The sequence below is a fragment of the Lycium barbarum genome, chromosome 9 (assembly GCF_019175385.1).
Source record: "Lycium barbarum isolate Lr01 chromosome 9, ASM1917538v2, whole genome shotgun sequence".
NCBI lineage: Eukaryota > Viridiplantae > Streptophyta > Magnoliopsida > Solanales > Solanaceae > Lycium > Lycium barbarum.
Window position 1 is genome coordinate 18,279,018 of NC_083345.1, and position 19,588 is coordinate 18,298,605.

The following is a 19,588-nucleotide window of genomic DNA, read 5'->3' on the forward strand; positions in this document are numbered from 1 at the left end:
GTGATTTTAGTGGATTTTCGATGGTGATTCATATTCAAGGCAATGATATTGTATGATGATGGGGTTGATGTAGTGGTACTACTACATAAAGTGTAATTTACCTTAAAATTTTAAATCAATGAAAAATGTCAAATATAATGAGTATAAGTTGATATTAAATTAATGTATATACCTAAAAGAATAACACTTACACATATATTAATATTATCACTGAAAATTTATTTACGCCATCACCATATTTTCATTTTTTGTACCAAGTTATATGTTTCATTTTAATTTCTAGGCCAATAATTTCACTTATTATAAAAAAGGACATATAATTATTTCTTTGGTAATCTAATGGTGTAACAAAAATTCACACTATTAATGTATTGAAATTAAATGCTTTTTAAGATTTTCAACTGTATAGATGTACATACACCTGCTGGTAGTAATAAATATTAATTGATCAGTTGTAAGAGAAATTTATATTGTAAGATCATCATTGAAGAGAGTTTGTCTAGAAGGTTTTTAGACATTAAACCCTCTTCAGTAATGGAAATTTATATTTCAAAATCAGTTAATATTTTTGTAAAAAAGTGCTCATTGAAGTGAAGTTGGAAAAAAGCATTTGAAAACTAAGTTATAATTGGATAAAAAAAAATATAGCTAAAGTTTTGTGAATAAATTTGACAAATTCGTAAAATTTTGTTTTTAAAACTTCAAACTCCGTGTCTAAAATTTATAGTTGAAACAATGGAACAGTACTAATAAACACTTGTTTGAAATACAACTTATGAACAACCTACTTCTTAGGATTTTCGAGTTAGCCCCTTCTCACTTTGCTATTTGTCATCTTAGAACCGATGACAAATAAAATTCCACTTAGGAGTATTCAATTCGCGGTTTGATTCGATTTTTAACTAGCTAAAATGATCAAAATCAAAATCTAAAGAATCGTGGACTTTTATTTATTTTTATACATTTTTTTAGAACTTATATTACTGCTATGGACACTAGCTAGTACCTATTTTTTTTTTTTTTCACTTTTTAAATCGCAAATTAAAAAAAGTTGGCGGGATTACGTTATGAAAGTTAGCACAACTAGCTCATAACATTTACGTATTATATTATTTATAATTAAGAAATCCTCAAGGGGAGAAAACTCATGGTCATTCATCAACTCTTTATTCTCAATGAAAGATGATTACAAGATACATACAACGAAAAAACTAGATTTATATTAGCAGCCAAAAACCCTTAATCCAAGAATTTCTTGGGGTGTCCTCAAGGTTTATATCGCCGAGGCCTGCGGCCTCCTGCTTCGTCCATCGCAGGGGCTGCCGCCCTTTTCAGTCTGGCCCACTAACTTAATAATTTTTACATCATAGCTGACTCTAGGTGTGACCATTTTATTATTTTGTCTCCAATTATGCCTCTGCCTTGTGATGAGGTTGTGCAAGTCACAAGCAGGAAAAACATAGAACAAGTCATGGCCTCGAGCCGCTGGCAACTTAGAAACATCATGAAGATTTGTGTGTCTCTTGGGAGATATCCGATAAAATTAGAACGATACCAAAAATTAAGTTAGCATAGCCTCTACGCAAAGATAATACGTACAACTCGAGAACTGGTCCACATTTTCAGCCTAGAAAGAAAAAAAAAAGATGAAGACTTGTCAAGAGTGACGCAGGGGATGATGCTATGTTTTTATGAAGAGTGTTCCCCAAGTACCAAAAGTGAAGTCTTAGTCATACACCAAGGTTATGTGTATGTGTAGAGTGTTCTACAAGTAGTACAAAAAGTGAAGTCATACTCATAGTCACTGCACAAATGCTACATCAATGGAAAAGAGGTGAGGTGGTGATATTTCACTTTCCTAATTAATGACACACATTTCTTGAAAAGATATTTAATTTGACAATGGGACCAACCACCTTGACTTGCCGAACCTGCTCGAACTTGCTATTCATATATTTTATTTTTATGTATTGATAGTGTAAAAGAATATATAAGGGTTAAAAACATATCTTAAGTATGATTTTTTTTGAATTTTTTGAATTATTAAGTGTGAGAATTTCATACATAAATTATCACTAATTAATTTGCAAAATACACTCACTAATTAATTTGCAAACACACCTCAACTATCAGTTGTTTACTTTTCTTACCTAAACTATCACCAACTAATTTGTAAAACACACCTCATTAAACTGATAGTTTATGTGTGTTTTGTAAACTAGTTGATGATAGTTTAGGTAGGAAAAGTGAACAACTGTTAGTTGAGGTGTGTTTTACAAACTAATTAGTGATAGTCTAGATATGAAACTCTCACACCTGATAGTTCGGGTAGAAAATTAAAAAAAAGTGATACTTGAGGTGTGTTTTTGACCATTATCTCATATAATTAAGATAATTTTTCGATATAAGTATTATACACCGTCATTATACATATTATCTATATCATCGGGGCATAAAACATATTTTAAGGAGATTTACCTACTTATATCTTTTAAATATCCTGTTAGTGTAAGAATTGTTTATAATTGCAGTTTACAAAATTTAATCTCTTATAAGATAATGAGTTTAAGTTATATACACCGTCAAGTATAAATGTCAAATTTATTACATTATCAGTCACAAAAAATACATCTACGTTCAAACCTTCTTAAAATGTGAAATTTGCAATGTTGAAATTAAGACATATTACCTATCATAACATTTAAAGATAACCTGATATCTATTGTGATAAATTTTACATTAATAATATATAACTTAACTCTTAGATAATTACGTGTAAGTTTTCATGATGATAAATATTAATGATAACCTAATAAGGATAACTAATCTATTATGATCACAGATTAAACTACACTGGTAAAATAAAAATTATATTTACACTATCAATATGTGACTTAATTCTCTATTACTATATAACAAAAACGTCCATTATATAAAGCACGTCCTAATTAGGGTAGAAGAATATCATAGTGATCACGAGAAAGAGAGAGATCACTTACTAATATGAATACTCGCTCTATTCTTTGTCGGCTGGTCGATGATGAAACGTAACTCGACCGACGTATAAAGAATTAATAGTTGGACCATTTATCATGTTTTTCTTTCCTTGTCTTTTAGCAACTTTGTATTTAGTGGAGGATCAATGTCAAAATCAGAAATCTATATTATGTAAGGATTAAAAAATATTACTTCCTCCGTTTTCAAAAAGATTGTCTTATTTTCCTTGTAATTTGTCTTAAAAGATTGACACATTTTTATATTTAGGAACAATTTAACTTTATTAGATAATTTACAGTCACAGAAATAGCTAAAACTTGTTTTGGACCATATATTTCAAAAGTTCTTTTTTATTTCTTAAATTTTGTGTAAAGTCAAATTAAGATAATCTTTTTAAGACGAAGAAAGTAGTATAAAATTATCATAGTTGAAACTTAAACTTGTGACTTAAAATAACTTTTGAATCCCACATTGTTATTACAGTAGAATTTTTTCTTATGTCAAGGAGATTTGAGACTTTATATATAATCAAAATTTTATTTTATCTTATTTGCGGAGTACAATTTTTAGACAAGATAATTCAATTGCCTTTGCTTTCACCTATGGAGGTGTAACACGAATCATGCAGCGTCGGCTAAATAATTTAATGCTCCCGATATTGAAACACCGTACGAATGAGCGTATATGAGAAAAACAAGTATAAATAAAGTTAGATAGCGTATATTTTAGTACCCACATTTTCGAGGAACTAGTTTATATTTATCTTAATTTAATTTAATGGGAGTGAAAGTATAACTAGCACAAACTTCATGCACCAGAGACACTTAAGTTTTGTATAAAAATTGACAGAACAAAGAAAGAATAGAAAATAAAGAATACTAATGCGCAAGGTCATATATATGTTGATTTGATTTGATCACCCCTATGTCAATTTCTCTTCCTCTGCTTCAACTCATGTGTCTTAATTTTTTCGTTTACTCTCTTTGGGGAAAAAAGTCACATTTTTATAAATAGTAAATTTCTAATTCTTATATTTTCATTTTACCACTAATGATACTTCTTTATAAGATTGACATGTAGGAGCGAGCCTAATTACTTAAAAGTTATGAATTCACGTATATATTCAATAGCTTGTTCCTAATTCTATATATGATTAAAAAGTTTATTAAATATTTATAAATAGTGAACTCATGTGAATTATTATTGTATATTAAACTAAGACAGCTATAAGAACTCAAAATATTCACATTCTGGATTCGTCTTTGATCACATGGCAAGTTCAAACCATAACATTCAAAAAGTGCTTTTGATATGTTACAAATATTTTTAATTTAGGATCACAAGATTCAAAAGTGTTTTTGTATACTTTTAAATCTTATGCCTAATCAAATTAAGATACCTAAAATAAAAGAAAATGAGTACTCCATTTGTCCTAATTTATTGTTGCATAGTTCATTTTTGAGAGTCAAACCTTTTGATTTCTCACTGTGTCGTCGGACATGAAGTCTTAAGTTTTTTGAGATAAAATTTACATATATAAAAAATAATATAGGCACAATTAACAATAAAATAATTAAAGAATATATAAGAAATCATAATTAAAAAAAAAAAAACTCATCTAAATTTCGACATCCGAAAGATGCCGTACAAAATTAAGACCTTTTTTTTTTTCTTAACATCCCATGGTCAATCCCACGTATCCGGAGATATAAACAATGAAATGAAAGTAAACAAAGAGATATTAATACGGCTATGGAACTATAGAAGATATCTCCACTCTTCTTGTGGCCCCAACACCCTTGTGAAAAGAGATAAGATTCTTGTGCCTAACAAGCTTTTCACAACCAATGGTGACCAAACAGAGCTCTGCAACATAACTCATAAGTCATAACCTTTCCAATCTTCCAAGAAACTCCTTCCACCTATGTTCTTTACAATTAAATAATCATCAACAAAAAAAAGTCTAAGTACAAAATAAACATGACTGAACTCAAAGAGGATCAAGAAGATCAACAACCAAAAAACCAACGTCTATGTGATTTTTGTAATGATAATATTGCACTTGTTTACTGTAGAGCAGATTCAGCTAAGCTTTGTTTTAGCTGTGACCGTGAAGTTCATTCTACTAATCAGCTTTTCACTAAACATACACGTTGGTTACTATGTGACCTTTGTGATACTTCACCAGCTTCTATATATTGCAGTACAGACAGTTCTGTTTTTTGTCAGAACTGTGATTGGGAATCACATAAACAACAGTTACATGAAAGGAGACCACTTGAAGGTTTTACTGGATGTCCTTGTGTAACTGAGTTGTTGTCAATTCTTGGTTTTGAAGATTTAGGGAAGAAAGAACTTTTGTGTGGTGACTACTCTTGTGATGGAGGTGGTGGTGTATATGGTTTCTCTGATTGGCTTGTTTGGGATACTCCTTCTGTTGTTAGTCTTGATGATTTAATTGCTAATAATGATTCTGTGCCACCCAATTTTCAAGCTATTGGTGTTCCTCCTTTGCCCAAGGTTCTTACTTTTATCCAATCTTTGTTAAGTTTTAGCTCCTTATGGTATGTAATTGTTGTCCAAAATTTAATTGGTTTGCTCAATTTCTTGAAAACACACCTGAAGAGAATATACCACATAAGGCTTGGGCAGTCCTCCTCTCTTTGAGCTAATTTTTGGAATGTGAGTTAAGTCCAAGCTAACTTTTGGGGTGTGAGTTAAGTCCAAGTCCAATTTGACACCTTAATTTACTTAATCATGTTTTCCACATATCCCTGTGCGAGCCAGAAATGATAATAGATTTGACCGACCTTAATTTACTTAAATTTTGTGACCAAACAGGAGCGAAGGGAGTGTGGCGGCTATAGGTTTGACCGACCCAGTACTTTTGATTCAACTCTATATTTGTCTTTTAAATCTATTGAATATTTACTTATTAACCTAGTAACTTAAAGAGCTTAGAATTCAGAACCCACAAGCTTCAAAACTTGATTTCGCCTCGTATCAAACTTATACAAAACCTTAAACTGTTAGAGGGATCACATCAACATTTAGATATCTCTTTTCCCTTGCTCTTTTTGCACCATATGAGGGGTCCTGAATCGTAATCATTTTTGTTTAATGGATTTTGGATAGACTATTTATACATGTCAAATGATTGTTTAACAAGAATACAAAGTTTGAGTTAACAAGAATACAAAGTTTGAGCAAAAACTATTGGTTCTTCTGACCCGTAGCTAAAGTGATGGCTCCTCCCATGCTTGTGCGAGCCTGAATGGGACAAAGACCATGAATTTTACTATATATGATAATGGATGGCGGTAAGACTCAGGACTTCGTTCTAATATTATGTTAAATTGTGTGGCCAAACTCGGTTGAAACCTCAGACTGTTAGGGAGAACACATTTTAATCTACTTAATTATATCTTCGACAGGTAGAGGTATATTTTCTCTTGCTCCTTTTTCACCATATGCTTCTAGTGTTTTCTCTAACAGAATAAACACTGGATTCTTACATGCTAAGGGTTTTCATTAATTTATTTTTGAAATCAGAACCGAAATGCTGCATGTGGGAAACACAAGGAAGAAATACTTTCTCAGCTTCGTGAACTATCAAAGTTGGAACCAAATTCCACTGATGAGCAAGATGAAACTGTACCAATTATAGGATTTCAATCTATGGAACCTGCCCAAATTCGTCAATCGGGATTAAAAGGTTCAGGTTTTATGCAGAACTCAGAGCAACATGTAGTTCCTTCGTCTGAGGTAAACCTTCTTTCCCTGCATAATTTCTTTTTCTTTCTATAGTGTAGGTCATTTCATTGTCTGTTGGTCCTCTTACTTGGCACAGTTCAAAAAGTAAGAAAAGTTTATTTTTGATACCAAAAGGTGTATAGCAACTTGGCTAACACATTTATGATTTACCAAAAAGGAAATCAGAACTTATTTGTTTAATGTGATCTTAATATTGCTCTGAAGGAAATGAGAAATATTTACTTGTTGGCAGAAGTCTTGAAAAGAACTGCTACTCGTGTCCCTCTTTTTCCTGTATTTCTCATATGCTTAATCGTTTACTCGATAAGTGCATATCTTGTGTTATGGCTCAGTGACTAGCCATTATGTGGCAAGTTTTTCTACCATTTGATTGTCCATTGTCTGCATGACCAATTTTTACATCTTGTGTGTTTCCCTATCTTTTTTCTTGGGAAAGAAAGCACGGTCCATTGTATAATTGTCGAGTGTTGAATTGTGTGACCATATGTTGAAAAGCTCAAGTTGTTGGAGAGGACACACTTTTTAATGACTTAATTATAGTAGTACTTGTATGTCAACATTATAAGTAATATCTCTTGAGACCACCCAATGGACTAGTTAAATTTCCACTTGCAAACTTTTATTTAGTTTTCCACATAGTTTCCAGAAAGTGTTATGGTTAGTTTACCTGCATAGATCTTTTTGCATAGAGGAATGGGGGACACTCAAGTAATCCATTTCTAATTATCTAACTGTTTCTATAGCATCTTCTATAGTTGGATCCGTCCTATAAACAGTTAATATTATCATCAATTGATAGTTTTGTGAACCACAGTTAGCTGCATTCAACTTTCACATGGAAAATTATCTCAAATTTAAAGGAATTGTAGCAGTTGCAGTGTTGATCATGGTCTTTGCTTGCAGGGAAGTGGCTTTCATTGGTGTGGTGATACTGGCGAATTCGCAGATCAAGGTTTTTCTTCTTCCTTAGCAGATTGCTTCATTGAGACAAAGTGTTTACTTCCCGACAGAGATTCAGATGTTGGTGATACTTCCGGTGGAGCAAAGGAAGAACAATCTCATAATCCTCCTACTGCTGAAATATTTCAAATGGTACCTAAAGTTGCTCATCGAGAGTTAAACAGCCAAGAAAGAGAGACTGCCGTGTCACGGTACAAAGAGAAGAAGAAAACAAGGAGGTACATACACTCGCTTTTTCATACGCTTGTAGGTTCAAAAGCAGCAGAGATGCTTCGTTGTCTTGATTGGTATTGTCTTTATTAAATACTATCATGTTTCTTGACTGAGATGTTTTCATCAGATATGAGAAGCATATTAGGTACGAGTCAAGGAAGGCTCGCGCAGAAAGTAGGACGCGAATCAAGGGGCGTTTTGCCAAGATGGATTACAAGGATTCCTCATTGCATCAGTAGTGTAAGGTTATCATTTCCAAATAAGGTTGCAAAAGCAAACAATCCAGGACATTTTGCTGGATCATCGGTATACTGAATGAAGGTTTTGTTAATTCTGTCATGTGGACTGCAAATCTTTTGTCAGCTTGATCGCCGGTTCTATAGAGGCAATAGGGAGTCTTTTCTTTCAGCATGTGTTTATAATCATTTGTGAAGCTAAAGTTGATAAAACATGTAGCTTTCCTGATAGAGAAGGGAAGAAAGTGAGATTTAGTATAGATGTTTCATCTAGCTTGCTGTGGTATGTAGGCTTTTGCTGTTCAGCTCATACCTCATTATAATGTCTAATCAAATTTGTCGACTTTTGCATTCTATGTTAACAGCTGGTTTGTATATTGTTAATTATTTTGTTAAGCTTCATTTTTTCTCTTCCAGTTCTAATCATTTATTTATAAACAGGGATGGAGCCAGAACATTTGATAAGGGGGTTCAACAAAAAGGAACTGGATGAAAAAGGATTAAAAGAAGTGTTGTTACAAAGAATCAAACCCGCAACCATGGGCCCAATAGTAGGCGCCTCAGTCGCTGAGTTGAGTTCTTCATTATGTTAAGGGGATGCAACATTAATATTTATACATGAATCAAAAAATTGACCCCATATATATAGTGCAATTTTTCGACGAAGGGGGTTCGATTGACACCCCTTGCACCCCTGTAGTTCCGCCCCTGTTTATAAAAAGGTCTACTTGTCTCCGTGCTTCTTTACATTGACATCAACCTCTTCCTCTCCTCCTCCTTCGGTGTTAATTTCTCAAAAGGTTATCGAACTTATTATCTTTCTACAAAAGTCATGTTTGTCACTATAAAATCGCTAAACTTATGGCAATTTCGATCGGAATAGTTCATTAAATCTTGTCGGAAAGCCAAGTAGGCATGTCTAGTCAGTTAAAATGCCAATGTGGCTTTCCAAGTCAGCAGACATGTTGTGTGGAACTTGTCATGTGTTTGTCACTCAAAAACACTGTCGCCTTTCCGTTCTTGTTTGCCATATGGAGCATATCATTTCAGAGTACAAATCCTAGTGGGTTTGTATTTTTCTTGCTCCCCCATTAACTTTTGACTTCTTAGTATCCTCTGTTGGTACTTTTTGGTTATTTTCTTTCCTTAGTTTTTCTTTTTCCCTCTTTAAAGTAAAATTACTTTTTAGAGTTGGCTTTTCCAATTGCATTATGTCTCTGTCTGACCTATGCCTGTCAACCGGTTCCAACCGGAACCGGACCGGTAACCGGTTAGGAAACCGGCCGGTTCCGGTTCCAAAACCGGAACCGCCTAACCGGTTCCGGTTTAACCGGTTCCGGTTAACCGGTTTGAAGGTCCAAACCGGAACCGGTCCGGTTTGGACTCGTTAAATTTTTTTTTTTTTTTTTTTTTTTGTATTATATATATATATTATAGTATTTATTTGTATATTGTAGGTATATTTACATATGTTATACAATTTTATAATTAAAGTTTAAATATTTACTGACTAACAGCCTAACAGCAAGTCAGCAATACAGAATAATGCTTTTCATACACATATATATGTATAACTTACATATACTTATATATATGTACTATATACTTATATATATGTATAACTTAATATATATATATATATATATATACTATATGTACTTATATATATGTACTATATACTCTATATACTTATATATATGTATAACTTAATATATATACTATATATACTTATATATATGTATAACTTAATATATATACTATATATACTTATATATATGTATAACTTAATATATATACTAAATATATGTATAACTTAATATATATACTATATATATGTACTATATACTATATATAGGATAGCTTAATAGATATATAGGTATAACTTAATATATATACTATATATACATATCTACTATATATACAATATATACTATATATATTTATATAATATATATACTTATATACTATATATACTTATATATGTGTATAACTTAATATATATACTATATATACTTATATACATATCTACTATATATACAATATATACTATATATATTTATATAATATATATACTTATATACTATATATACTTATATATGTGTATAACTTAATATATATACTATATATACTTACTATATATACTTACTTATTATATATACTATATATACTTACTTATATACTATATATACTATATATACTTACTTATATACTATATATACTTACTTATATACTATATATGTACTATATACTATATATAAGTAAGTATATATAGTAAGTATATATAGTATACTTACTTACTTATATATGTGTATAACTTAATATATATAGTATATATACTTGTATATATGTACTATATACTATATATACTTACTTATATACTATATACTATATATACTTACTTATATACTATATATACTATTTTTTCTATATATACTTATATACTATATATACTATTTTTTCTATATATACTATATATACTTATATATGTTTAAGTATACTATATAACTTAAGTATATTCTTAGTATATTTTAGGTATATTCCTAACTTAATAAAAGTAAAAATATAAACACAAATAAATAGAAGAAAGCTCAATGAGCCATATATTTTATTCATTCTTGGATAACATTTATTTGCAAGTTGTATTTTTTTTAACTTGCAAATAATACATGAGTTATACAAAAATAGTAGAATAATAAAATCACCAATTTTGAACCATTTCGTTAATTTCCCCCACATCATATTCGGTCATGGAAATATCTTCAAAGTCTTCCATTTGGTCCGGTCCACTAGCTATCAAATCTTCAATTTCTTCGTCTTCGCCTTGCTCCGCTTCTGAGTTTTGGTTGCGTCGCTCCGATCTAATCCAATCTCGAATGCACACTAGTACTTGCAAGCTAAAGCCGGATAATGAATGTCTATGGTCTCCAATTTGCTGTCTTCCTTGGCTAAATGCGCTCTCCGAAGCCACGGTTGATACTTGAACCGTAAGGATATCTCGAGCCATTCTTGAAAGTATCGGATAGCTTGCCTTGTACTTCTTCCACCATGCTAAGACGTCCACCTCATCCAGTTGGCTGATATCCACATTTGGCTGCATCAAATAAAAGTTAAATTCATCAAAGTTTGCAGTAGAAGAAGATAGAGGCTGTGAATGTAAAACTTTTAAACCCGACAAGCCCTTTTTGCTACTATGAGAAGTAGTAGGGCGTGGAGCAACTGGTGTAGCACGTTCTTCCAAACTAGAATAATGAGTAAAAACTCTTCTAAACTCATCATCAATAGCGAGATCGGCTTCAGCTAAAGATGGTTGAACTCCCTCTTCAATTTCTAAAAATGTATAAATTTGACTAACCAAATTTTTAGTATAAGACACTTTTAAACAAGGATTTAAAAGAGAACCCAATATAAATAAAGTTGGGATGGGAAAAAAATACTTCTTAAATTTGATTATCATTTCAAAAATAGCCACTTGATAATCGGGTTTATATTTATACTCTTGTAAAACTCTAGCTATTTCCGCTAAGTAGGCTAAAATTCCGGTTACCGTGGGATAGAATTGTCTAGAAAAAGCAAGAGTTGCATTATAAAAATTTTCTAAGAGTTCAATACATTCTTTAACATCTTCCCAATGCCTATAAGTTAACCAATCCTCACTATCAATATTATATTTGTTGTGAACTTGTTGTATGGGAATCCTATACTCATATGCTTGTTGTAGCATAATGTAAGTGTAGTTCCACCTAGTCTCAATTTCTACTTGAATTTTCCTAGGTCTAAGGTTATTTTCCACACAAGCATTCTTAAAATCTCTAATTCTTCCCCTATTAGCATTACAAAAAAGAAACGCAACAGCATTTCTAACTTTTTGAACAGAATCATCAAAATGCATAAGACCATCTTTAACAATTAAATTTAAAATGTGACAACTACATCTTACATGAAAAATATTTCTTAGAGGAGGGTTTATTTCTCTTTTTAAAAGACCAATTGCCTTTGTATTATTAGAAGCATTATCTAAAGCAATACAAAGTGTTTTTCTATAAATGTTAAAAAATCTCATTATAGTAGACATTGAATCGGCTAAAAATTTTCCATCGTGACGACCTTTTCCTTCGTCGTATAAAAAAGCTATAATTCTTTTTTGCATAACCCAGTTGTCATCAACCCAATGACATGTAATACCAAAGAAATCTAAATGGTTAATACTAAGACCCAAATCAGCGGTAAGACAAACATTACAATTTAAAGAATTAAATACATGACGCAAATAAAATCTATATTTTTTAAACAAATCTATAACATCGGCTCTACAAGTACTTCTAGGAATACCCTCAAATAACGGGTTATAACAACGTTGAATGTAAGTAACAAACCCTAAACCCGAGGGAAAGGAAAATGGTAAACAATCATAAGCTACCATTTTAGCTACTTCTACGCGTTCTTTTTTCTTGTCATACTTAAAATTTCTACCAGTTCGTGGGTCTATCGTCATTTGAATCCCCCCCACATTTGAACCCGTTTGCTCTCCCCAAACATCCATATGTTTGGTTCTCATATGAGCATTTAGTGTACCCGTTCCACCATCCTTACCAGTTCCTTGCTTAAAACTAAATACTTGTCCACATAGGGTACATGTAACTGATTGATTTTCCCTATCCTTAGTCATAAATTTCCAAACTTTAGCTGTTGGCCTACGAGTTCTAGGCGGTTTGTCTTGTGTATGTGATTGTGCAGGACCTGTATCTCCTATAGGATTTTCGGGGGGTTGTGTTTCATCATCATCATCATCATCTAAGTCTTCATTAAAAGTGTCGGTAAAATGTTGTTGCATTGCCTCATGACCTAAAAGTGGATTATTTCCACCAACATCAATACCTAAATTAGGTGTTTCTTCCACAAATGTTTCCTCATTAAGCGCACCCCTAACAGTACGACTACTACTACCGGCACCACGTCTTAATCTCTTTGACATTATTAAATAGAAATAATTTAAATCACAATAAAATAAATTACAACAAATTAAATTGCGTAAATTAAATTTCAAAAAATAAATTGCTAGAATTAAATTGCGTAAATTAAATTTCGAAAAATAAATTGCTAGAATTAAATTGCAAAAATTAAAGATAGAGTTGGAACGAAGGTACCAAATTGCCGGAATAATTTCCAACAAAGCGAAGGCGGCTAGAATTGCAAATCCACCAAAGCTACTTCGGATTGTTGCAAAATCACCAACTCCACCAACAATATTATAATTGCAAAATTAATAATTGAAAGTTCAAACTATAATAAGACTTTGTGGCTAATTATTGCAAAGTAACTATAATTGAGAGATTGAGATTTGAGAGAAAGATGAAGAAGAGTGAATTGAAATGAAAATGAAGAAGGGTTTATATAGGGGTGGGGGAGGGGTTAAAGTGTTAAAAAAAAAAATTTGGGGGCCAAAAATTAAGAAAATGACCGTTTGGCAACGGCCATTTTTGCAAATGGACCGTTGCCAACGGTCCATTACCGAGGCCCAAGTCCAACGGCTCTTTTCTTTTTTTTTTTTTTTTTTTTTAACCGGTTTAACCGGTCCGGTTCCGGTTAAACCGGTTTAACCGGTTCCGGTTAACAAAAATTTGGAACCGGACCGGTTAACTAATATCCGGTTAACCGGAACCGGTTAACCGGTTATACCGGTTCCGGTTCCGGTTCCGGTTTAACCGGTCCGGTTACCGGTTAAAACCGGTTACACGGAACCGGTTGACAGGCATAGTCTGACCTGCTTCTCGCTTTGAACTGAAATATGATCTTCTTTTAGTCTCGTGACATCTGATTAGAAGTTTAAAAATGAGTGAAGTGAGGGGCTTTAAAGGAAAAAGGCAATGAGCTTTTATTGGATTAGGGAGTTAAAAAGCGTCAGTTGAGGCTTAGTCTAACAGGGTAGGGTGCGGCCTATTCCTATTCAACGATAGGAAGTCTAAGCTTTGGATCCATCCCACTATATTCATTACTCCCTTTGTGACTATAGATGCAGACTTTATTACGCTTATGATTAAAGATAACTCTCCTTATTATGGAAACTAGTTACGCTAGGTCCGTGCTAAGTCCGGACTCAAATTTAACTTTAATATATAAAAATAATTTATTTTAGCATTTTCCTTTTGCCCTCATAAAATGATTTGTAGTCATAAAAGTATTTTAGATTGCGAATTTTCAAAGTCTTGCTTTCTTCTTAAATTTTATGCATAGTCAAATAGTATTATATATAAACTGAAACGAAGGGAGTATTAAAAGTTCGGTGTACATGTCTTAATTAGCCAAATTGGCAAGATCACTTGCACAAAATGACTGTAAAAATCAGTTGCGCAAAATGACTGTTGTTATACCTTATTTTAACCGAAGTCAAAATAGTTTATAACATCCCGGTAATTCTGGGGTTAATTAAAGTTAAGAGTCGCCACCTAATTAATTATGGTGAATTAGGGCACCTAAAGTTAATTAAAGTTATTATCTAAAGTTAGCTCTGTTTTAAAGTCTACGAAACCAAAAAAAAGATTCTAGGTACGGGTTCAACTAATCTAGAGGGAAGGTGTTAGGCATCCTCTAAATTCCATTAATAATGGTTAACCGACCGGACTTATATTAATTAATTAAGGCTAAAAATGTAGATGTAATATTTAAATATTTAAGAAAATATCTTGTAAGTATTGCTAAAATTATAGGTAGAAATAGAATGCTATTTAAAAGGAAACTTGTAGAAAAATAATAGTTGCATAAAAGAGTTTAGTTACAAATAAACTAAAAGAAACAGGATATATAACGTTTATACGTATTTGGAGAAAATGAGTTATGCCAACTAACAAATTAAAAGAGTTATTTAATAAAATTTTAAAGGCTTTATAGAAAGACTATTAGTTCCACGTAAACTGTGCGAAGATCGTTTTAAACAAATATGTATTTCAAGTGTTGGAAAGGAGCCAAAGTGGAAGAGTTATCCGCTGAACTAGTTTGCCTTTTATTTCTTAGAATAAGCTAACGTTAGTGTAAAATTTGTGACATTTTAAATTTCTAAGATAGTAAGCATAAATTATGATTCCTTTAGCCCAAATATGTAGCCCTACTATTTTAAAAATCAATTATTTTAAAATATTATAGATGCCATAAATAACTATAACATAGAAGGAGAATGAAATCTATAGGGGTAATTATGATTTTCTCTCTTAAATTAAACTACCCATTATGCTAAAGCTAAACCCATTAATTTACTAGAAATTCATCCAAGTCAAGAAAATAAAATAAGATAAGATGTTAGTCATACAAAGCAAATAAAAATACATAACAAATGAAATAAGGAAGAGAGGAAAAGGTTAAATGGATCTGGCCCATTTATTAAGGCCCAACTGCTGCGAACTGTTCACGTTATTGGGCTTAGGCCCAGTAAATTTCTTTATATTGCTGCTGCGGGCTGTCCCTGTTTATTGGGTTTTGGCCCAGATTTTTGTTTTCTATTTGTGCTGCGGACAGAGCTGACGGAAGATGACGTTGGGCTATGGCCCAGCACCAAATGCGGGAGATGACGAGTCCTGGACTCGTATGCGATAGTCTTTCTTGTGTGCAATGAACGGGACGTCGAGATATATACTCGACTCTAAAGTAACAGTTAAATCGATAAGAGTGAATGATTTAACACTTCCAAAATAAATGTCTCAAGATATAGTGATTGAAAGATATATGTATTCAAGAAGGGGCTACGACGACTGAGAAAAAAAAAACCCCCGTTCTGTTGGGTAATGAATGAATATTTATAGTGGACTTCTAAGGTTTCTTCTGAGGTACCTGAAATTTGGGCGGGATTCGAAGTTGAAAATCGATTCAAATCCGAACGTTAGGTTTTTCAAAATGAGTCAAAATGGGACCCGTTTGAATCTGAATGTCAAAGGCTTTTCAACAGATTTCCAATGGTTTCACTTTGATTTATCCGCAAATGGGTCGACCATTTATGGTCTTTTAGGGTCACATGCGTTTGAAGCGAGAAAGAGGAGTGCCTTTCTCTGTCAATCGACAGAACACTCAGATGAATCAGGCGTAGGGACGTTTTTTTTGTGTAGAAATGGTGTAGAAAAAGTTGTTCAACAGCTAAAGGGGTCACATTTTTTTGCTAGAAATGGGGAGATGAGAGGAAAGAAGAGAGAGAGAGTAGAGATAGGAGAAAGGTGCGGCTAGGGTTATGTTTTAGGGGGAGATGATGAATAAGTGAAGGGAATGGGCCGGTCGGGTTTGGGCTGGATCGGGTAGGGCTGATCCGAATTAAACATGGGCTGGATGAGAGTTGGGCTGGTTGGGTAGGAGTGGCTGGCCGAATTGGAATGGTAGTGGGCTGGTGGTTTGGGCCATTAATTTGGCTGAAATTCTTCCTCCATACAAATTCCATTGGGCTTCTAATTTAACAACCAGTATATATATTATGTGAAGACAAATAATAATTAGTAGGTAGAAAGTAAAGGATTTACTAAAGTAAAATTAATTTAACGAGTACAAATCCTAAAATGAAATGACGACGAACCATTTTGAAAGTTGGGATAAAGTAATGCTAGTAACATTGATAGTAAAATAGTGAAAATTAATAATAGTGAAAATAAAGTGTTTAGTTCGTCAATAAATTTAGAAGCCCGCAGAAATAATTAAAAAAACAGAATAAAGGAGGGACAAATTTGGGTGTTAACAACTGTAAACATCACTCTCTATCAGACACTTTCAATTCAAATTTTTGAAAAACTTTACTTGTGTTCTCAAGCGTCTATTAGCTGCTTAACTAAATAAAATATGACATCTCCTTTATTATACACAACAGCCTAAATCAGACATGCCTAACGTTTTATGATTTATTATGGCTAATGTGTACTCCATTTATATCAATTTATGTGAACCCATTTGACTGGGCACGGAGTTTAAGAAAAAAAGTGAAGACTTTTAAACTTGTAATGTTCAAAGAGTCACAAAGAATTCACATATATTTTGTGTGGCATCGGCCAACTGTAAAAGCCCATGTTAAAGTGAATGAGAGCAAAAATGTAAAAACCAAAATATGTACGAAAAAGTTACAACAAAAATGTAAGGACAGACAGCATGGGATAATTATGTGAGGACGACAAATGCAAAAGATTGTCACTTATATTAAGTAGTAATGTGCAAGAATCTTAAACGCTAATAAAATGGACCTGCAGTGATAATAAACAGTAGTACTATAATTGGAGTTGAAGTCGGTGAGTGCGGTCTCTATTGACGAAAAGCCAGTGCATTGCCGATGTTGCTGATAATATATGTGGATTGTAATTGGCAATAGTTCCATTAATGGTAGGTGTATTAGTGTAGCTCATTAGATCAGCTAGTAAGCTTTTGAATATTGCAATGTAATAGTTGTGTAACCTACAAGTATAGCTGACAAATAACATAAATAGATCGACCATATATATATATACTAGATGGTCTATGCCCGTGCTGCGCACGGGCCCAACACTTCGGATTATAGTGTATCTATGTATATATAGTTGTGTTTAGATAGTGATAATATATATATATATATATATATATATATTATGTTCAAAATACGATTAATATAACATTGTAGTTTGTGCTCCGTATCTAAAACTTTATTATATTCGTGTTTGCTACGAAAATTTATTAATACTTTTTAAAAGAGAAGACTTGTTTAAAAGAAAACTAATTTCCTCTCTTTGAGATAAAATAATAGCAATATTTAAGCATCAGTTGATACTTTCAATTTTAATTCGATTAATTTAAAGGTGTAAAATACTTATTATTTTTTATCAAATTTTGATTTGGATAATTCTAATTCAAATTATTAAATTAATTTTACATGTTTAAAACGAAACAAAGTAGAAATTAATTTTCTATTTAAACGAAGAAATGCTATTTTTTAAATTTTGGTAAATATTCTCGGTTTAGCTCATTTTACTTGCAGAAAAATAGAAATATAATAAAGTATTTCTATCTACTTTTTAGAAGAGTTGGTAATATAAAGTATAAAACGTCATTTTTTTGCCCGTAAATAAAAAAGTGGGCGGGACCACAAAGGATTTTTTTGCCCTTAAATAAAAAAGTAGGACCGAACACGGACGACGATCTTACCTCTATAAACCAGCTCTTCTATATAGTAGTAATAGTAAAGTAATACATATAATATTTTTTTTATCAAATTTTGATTTGGATAATTCTAATTCAAATTATTATATTAATTTTACATGTTTAAAATGAAACAAAGTAGAAATTTGATTTTCTATTTAAATGAAGAACTTCTATTTTTTAATTTTTAGTAAATATTTTTTGTTTAACTCATTTTACTTGTCATGTTGATTTTTACACGGTTTTTTAAGGAAACGTCAATTAGAATTATAATTTCACTAATTTACCTTATTAATTATTTTATCTCCATTTAATATTATTTTTTCTTTTATGACATTAATCTCATTTATTAGAGTAAGGAAAAAATTAAAAAGTAATTAAATTCTATCTTATTTTTTCTTTTCACATTTATTAGAGTAAGGAAAAAATGAAAAAGTAATTAAATTCTATCTTATTTTAAGTATGTTGTTGTACAATAATTTCATTTGCTCTCACTAATGGGTTGATACGCATGTGACAATGAATCCATCATTATTGATTTAATTGTTTGATTTTCTAAGGACTTTTTTTTAACATTGTTTGTTTTTTTAATATGAGATTCACTTTTTTTTTTTAATATTGCTTGATTTTGTTAATATGAGATCCACTTTTTTTTCCCCGCGAATTTGGACGTGGTGGGTTCCACTTTTTTTTCTTCTTTTTTTTTTAAATACCTGTTGGTGTTTAATATGGGGCCCACATTTTTTTTAATACTGGTTGGTGTTTAATATGGGGCCATGAAGAACTTCTATTTTTTAATTTTTAATAAATATTTTTTGTTTAACTCATTTTACTTGTCATGTTGTTTTTTACACGGTTTTTTAAGGAAACGTCAATTAGAATTATAATTTCACTAATTTACCTTATTAATTATTTGATCTCCATTTAATGTTATTTTTTATTTTATGACATTAATCTCTTTTCACATTTATTAGAGTAAGGAAAAAATAAAAAAGTAATTAAATTCTATCTTATTTTAATATATAAGTATTTTATGTTGCTGTACAATAATTTCATTTGCTCCCTACTAATGGGTTGATACGCATGTGGCAATGAATCCATCATTATTGATTTAATTGTTTGATTTTCTAAGCACTTTTTTTTAACATTGTTTGTTTTTTAATATGAGATTCACTTTTTTTTTTTTTTTAATATTGCTTGATTTTGTTAATATGGGGTCCACTTTTCTTTTCCTGTGAGTTTGGATGTGATGGGTTTCACTTTTTTTTTTTTTTTTTTTTTTT

The 19,588-nt window shown here is 31.6% G+C and overlaps 1 protein-coding gene and 1 non-coding gene across 2 annotated transcripts; both read left to right on the forward strand.

Annotated features, from left to right (window-relative positions):
• Positions 1–1,518: 1,518 nt before the first annotated feature.
• On the forward strand, positions 1,519–1,624 carry LOC132612381 (U6 spliceosomal RNA). The gene has a single exon (XR_009571750.1). It is a non-coding gene; the product is annotated as a U6 spliceosomal RNA (small nuclear RNA).
• Positions 1,625–4,733: 3,109 nt separating this feature from the next.
• Positions 4,734–8,582, forward strand: LOC132609132 (zinc finger protein CONSTANS-LIKE 13). Its single transcript, XM_060322986.1, has 4 exons — positions 4,734–5,517; positions 6,550–6,762; positions 7,675–7,949; positions 8,072–8,582. The coding sequence occupies exons 1-4, from the start codon at positions 4,978–4,980 to the stop codon at positions 8,181–8,183; spliced, it is 1,140 nt and encodes a 379-aa protein (XP_060178969.1). The 5' UTR covers positions 4,734–4,977; the 3' UTR covers positions 8,184–8,582.
• The last annotated feature ends 11,006 nt before the right edge of the window (positions 8,583–19,588 follow it).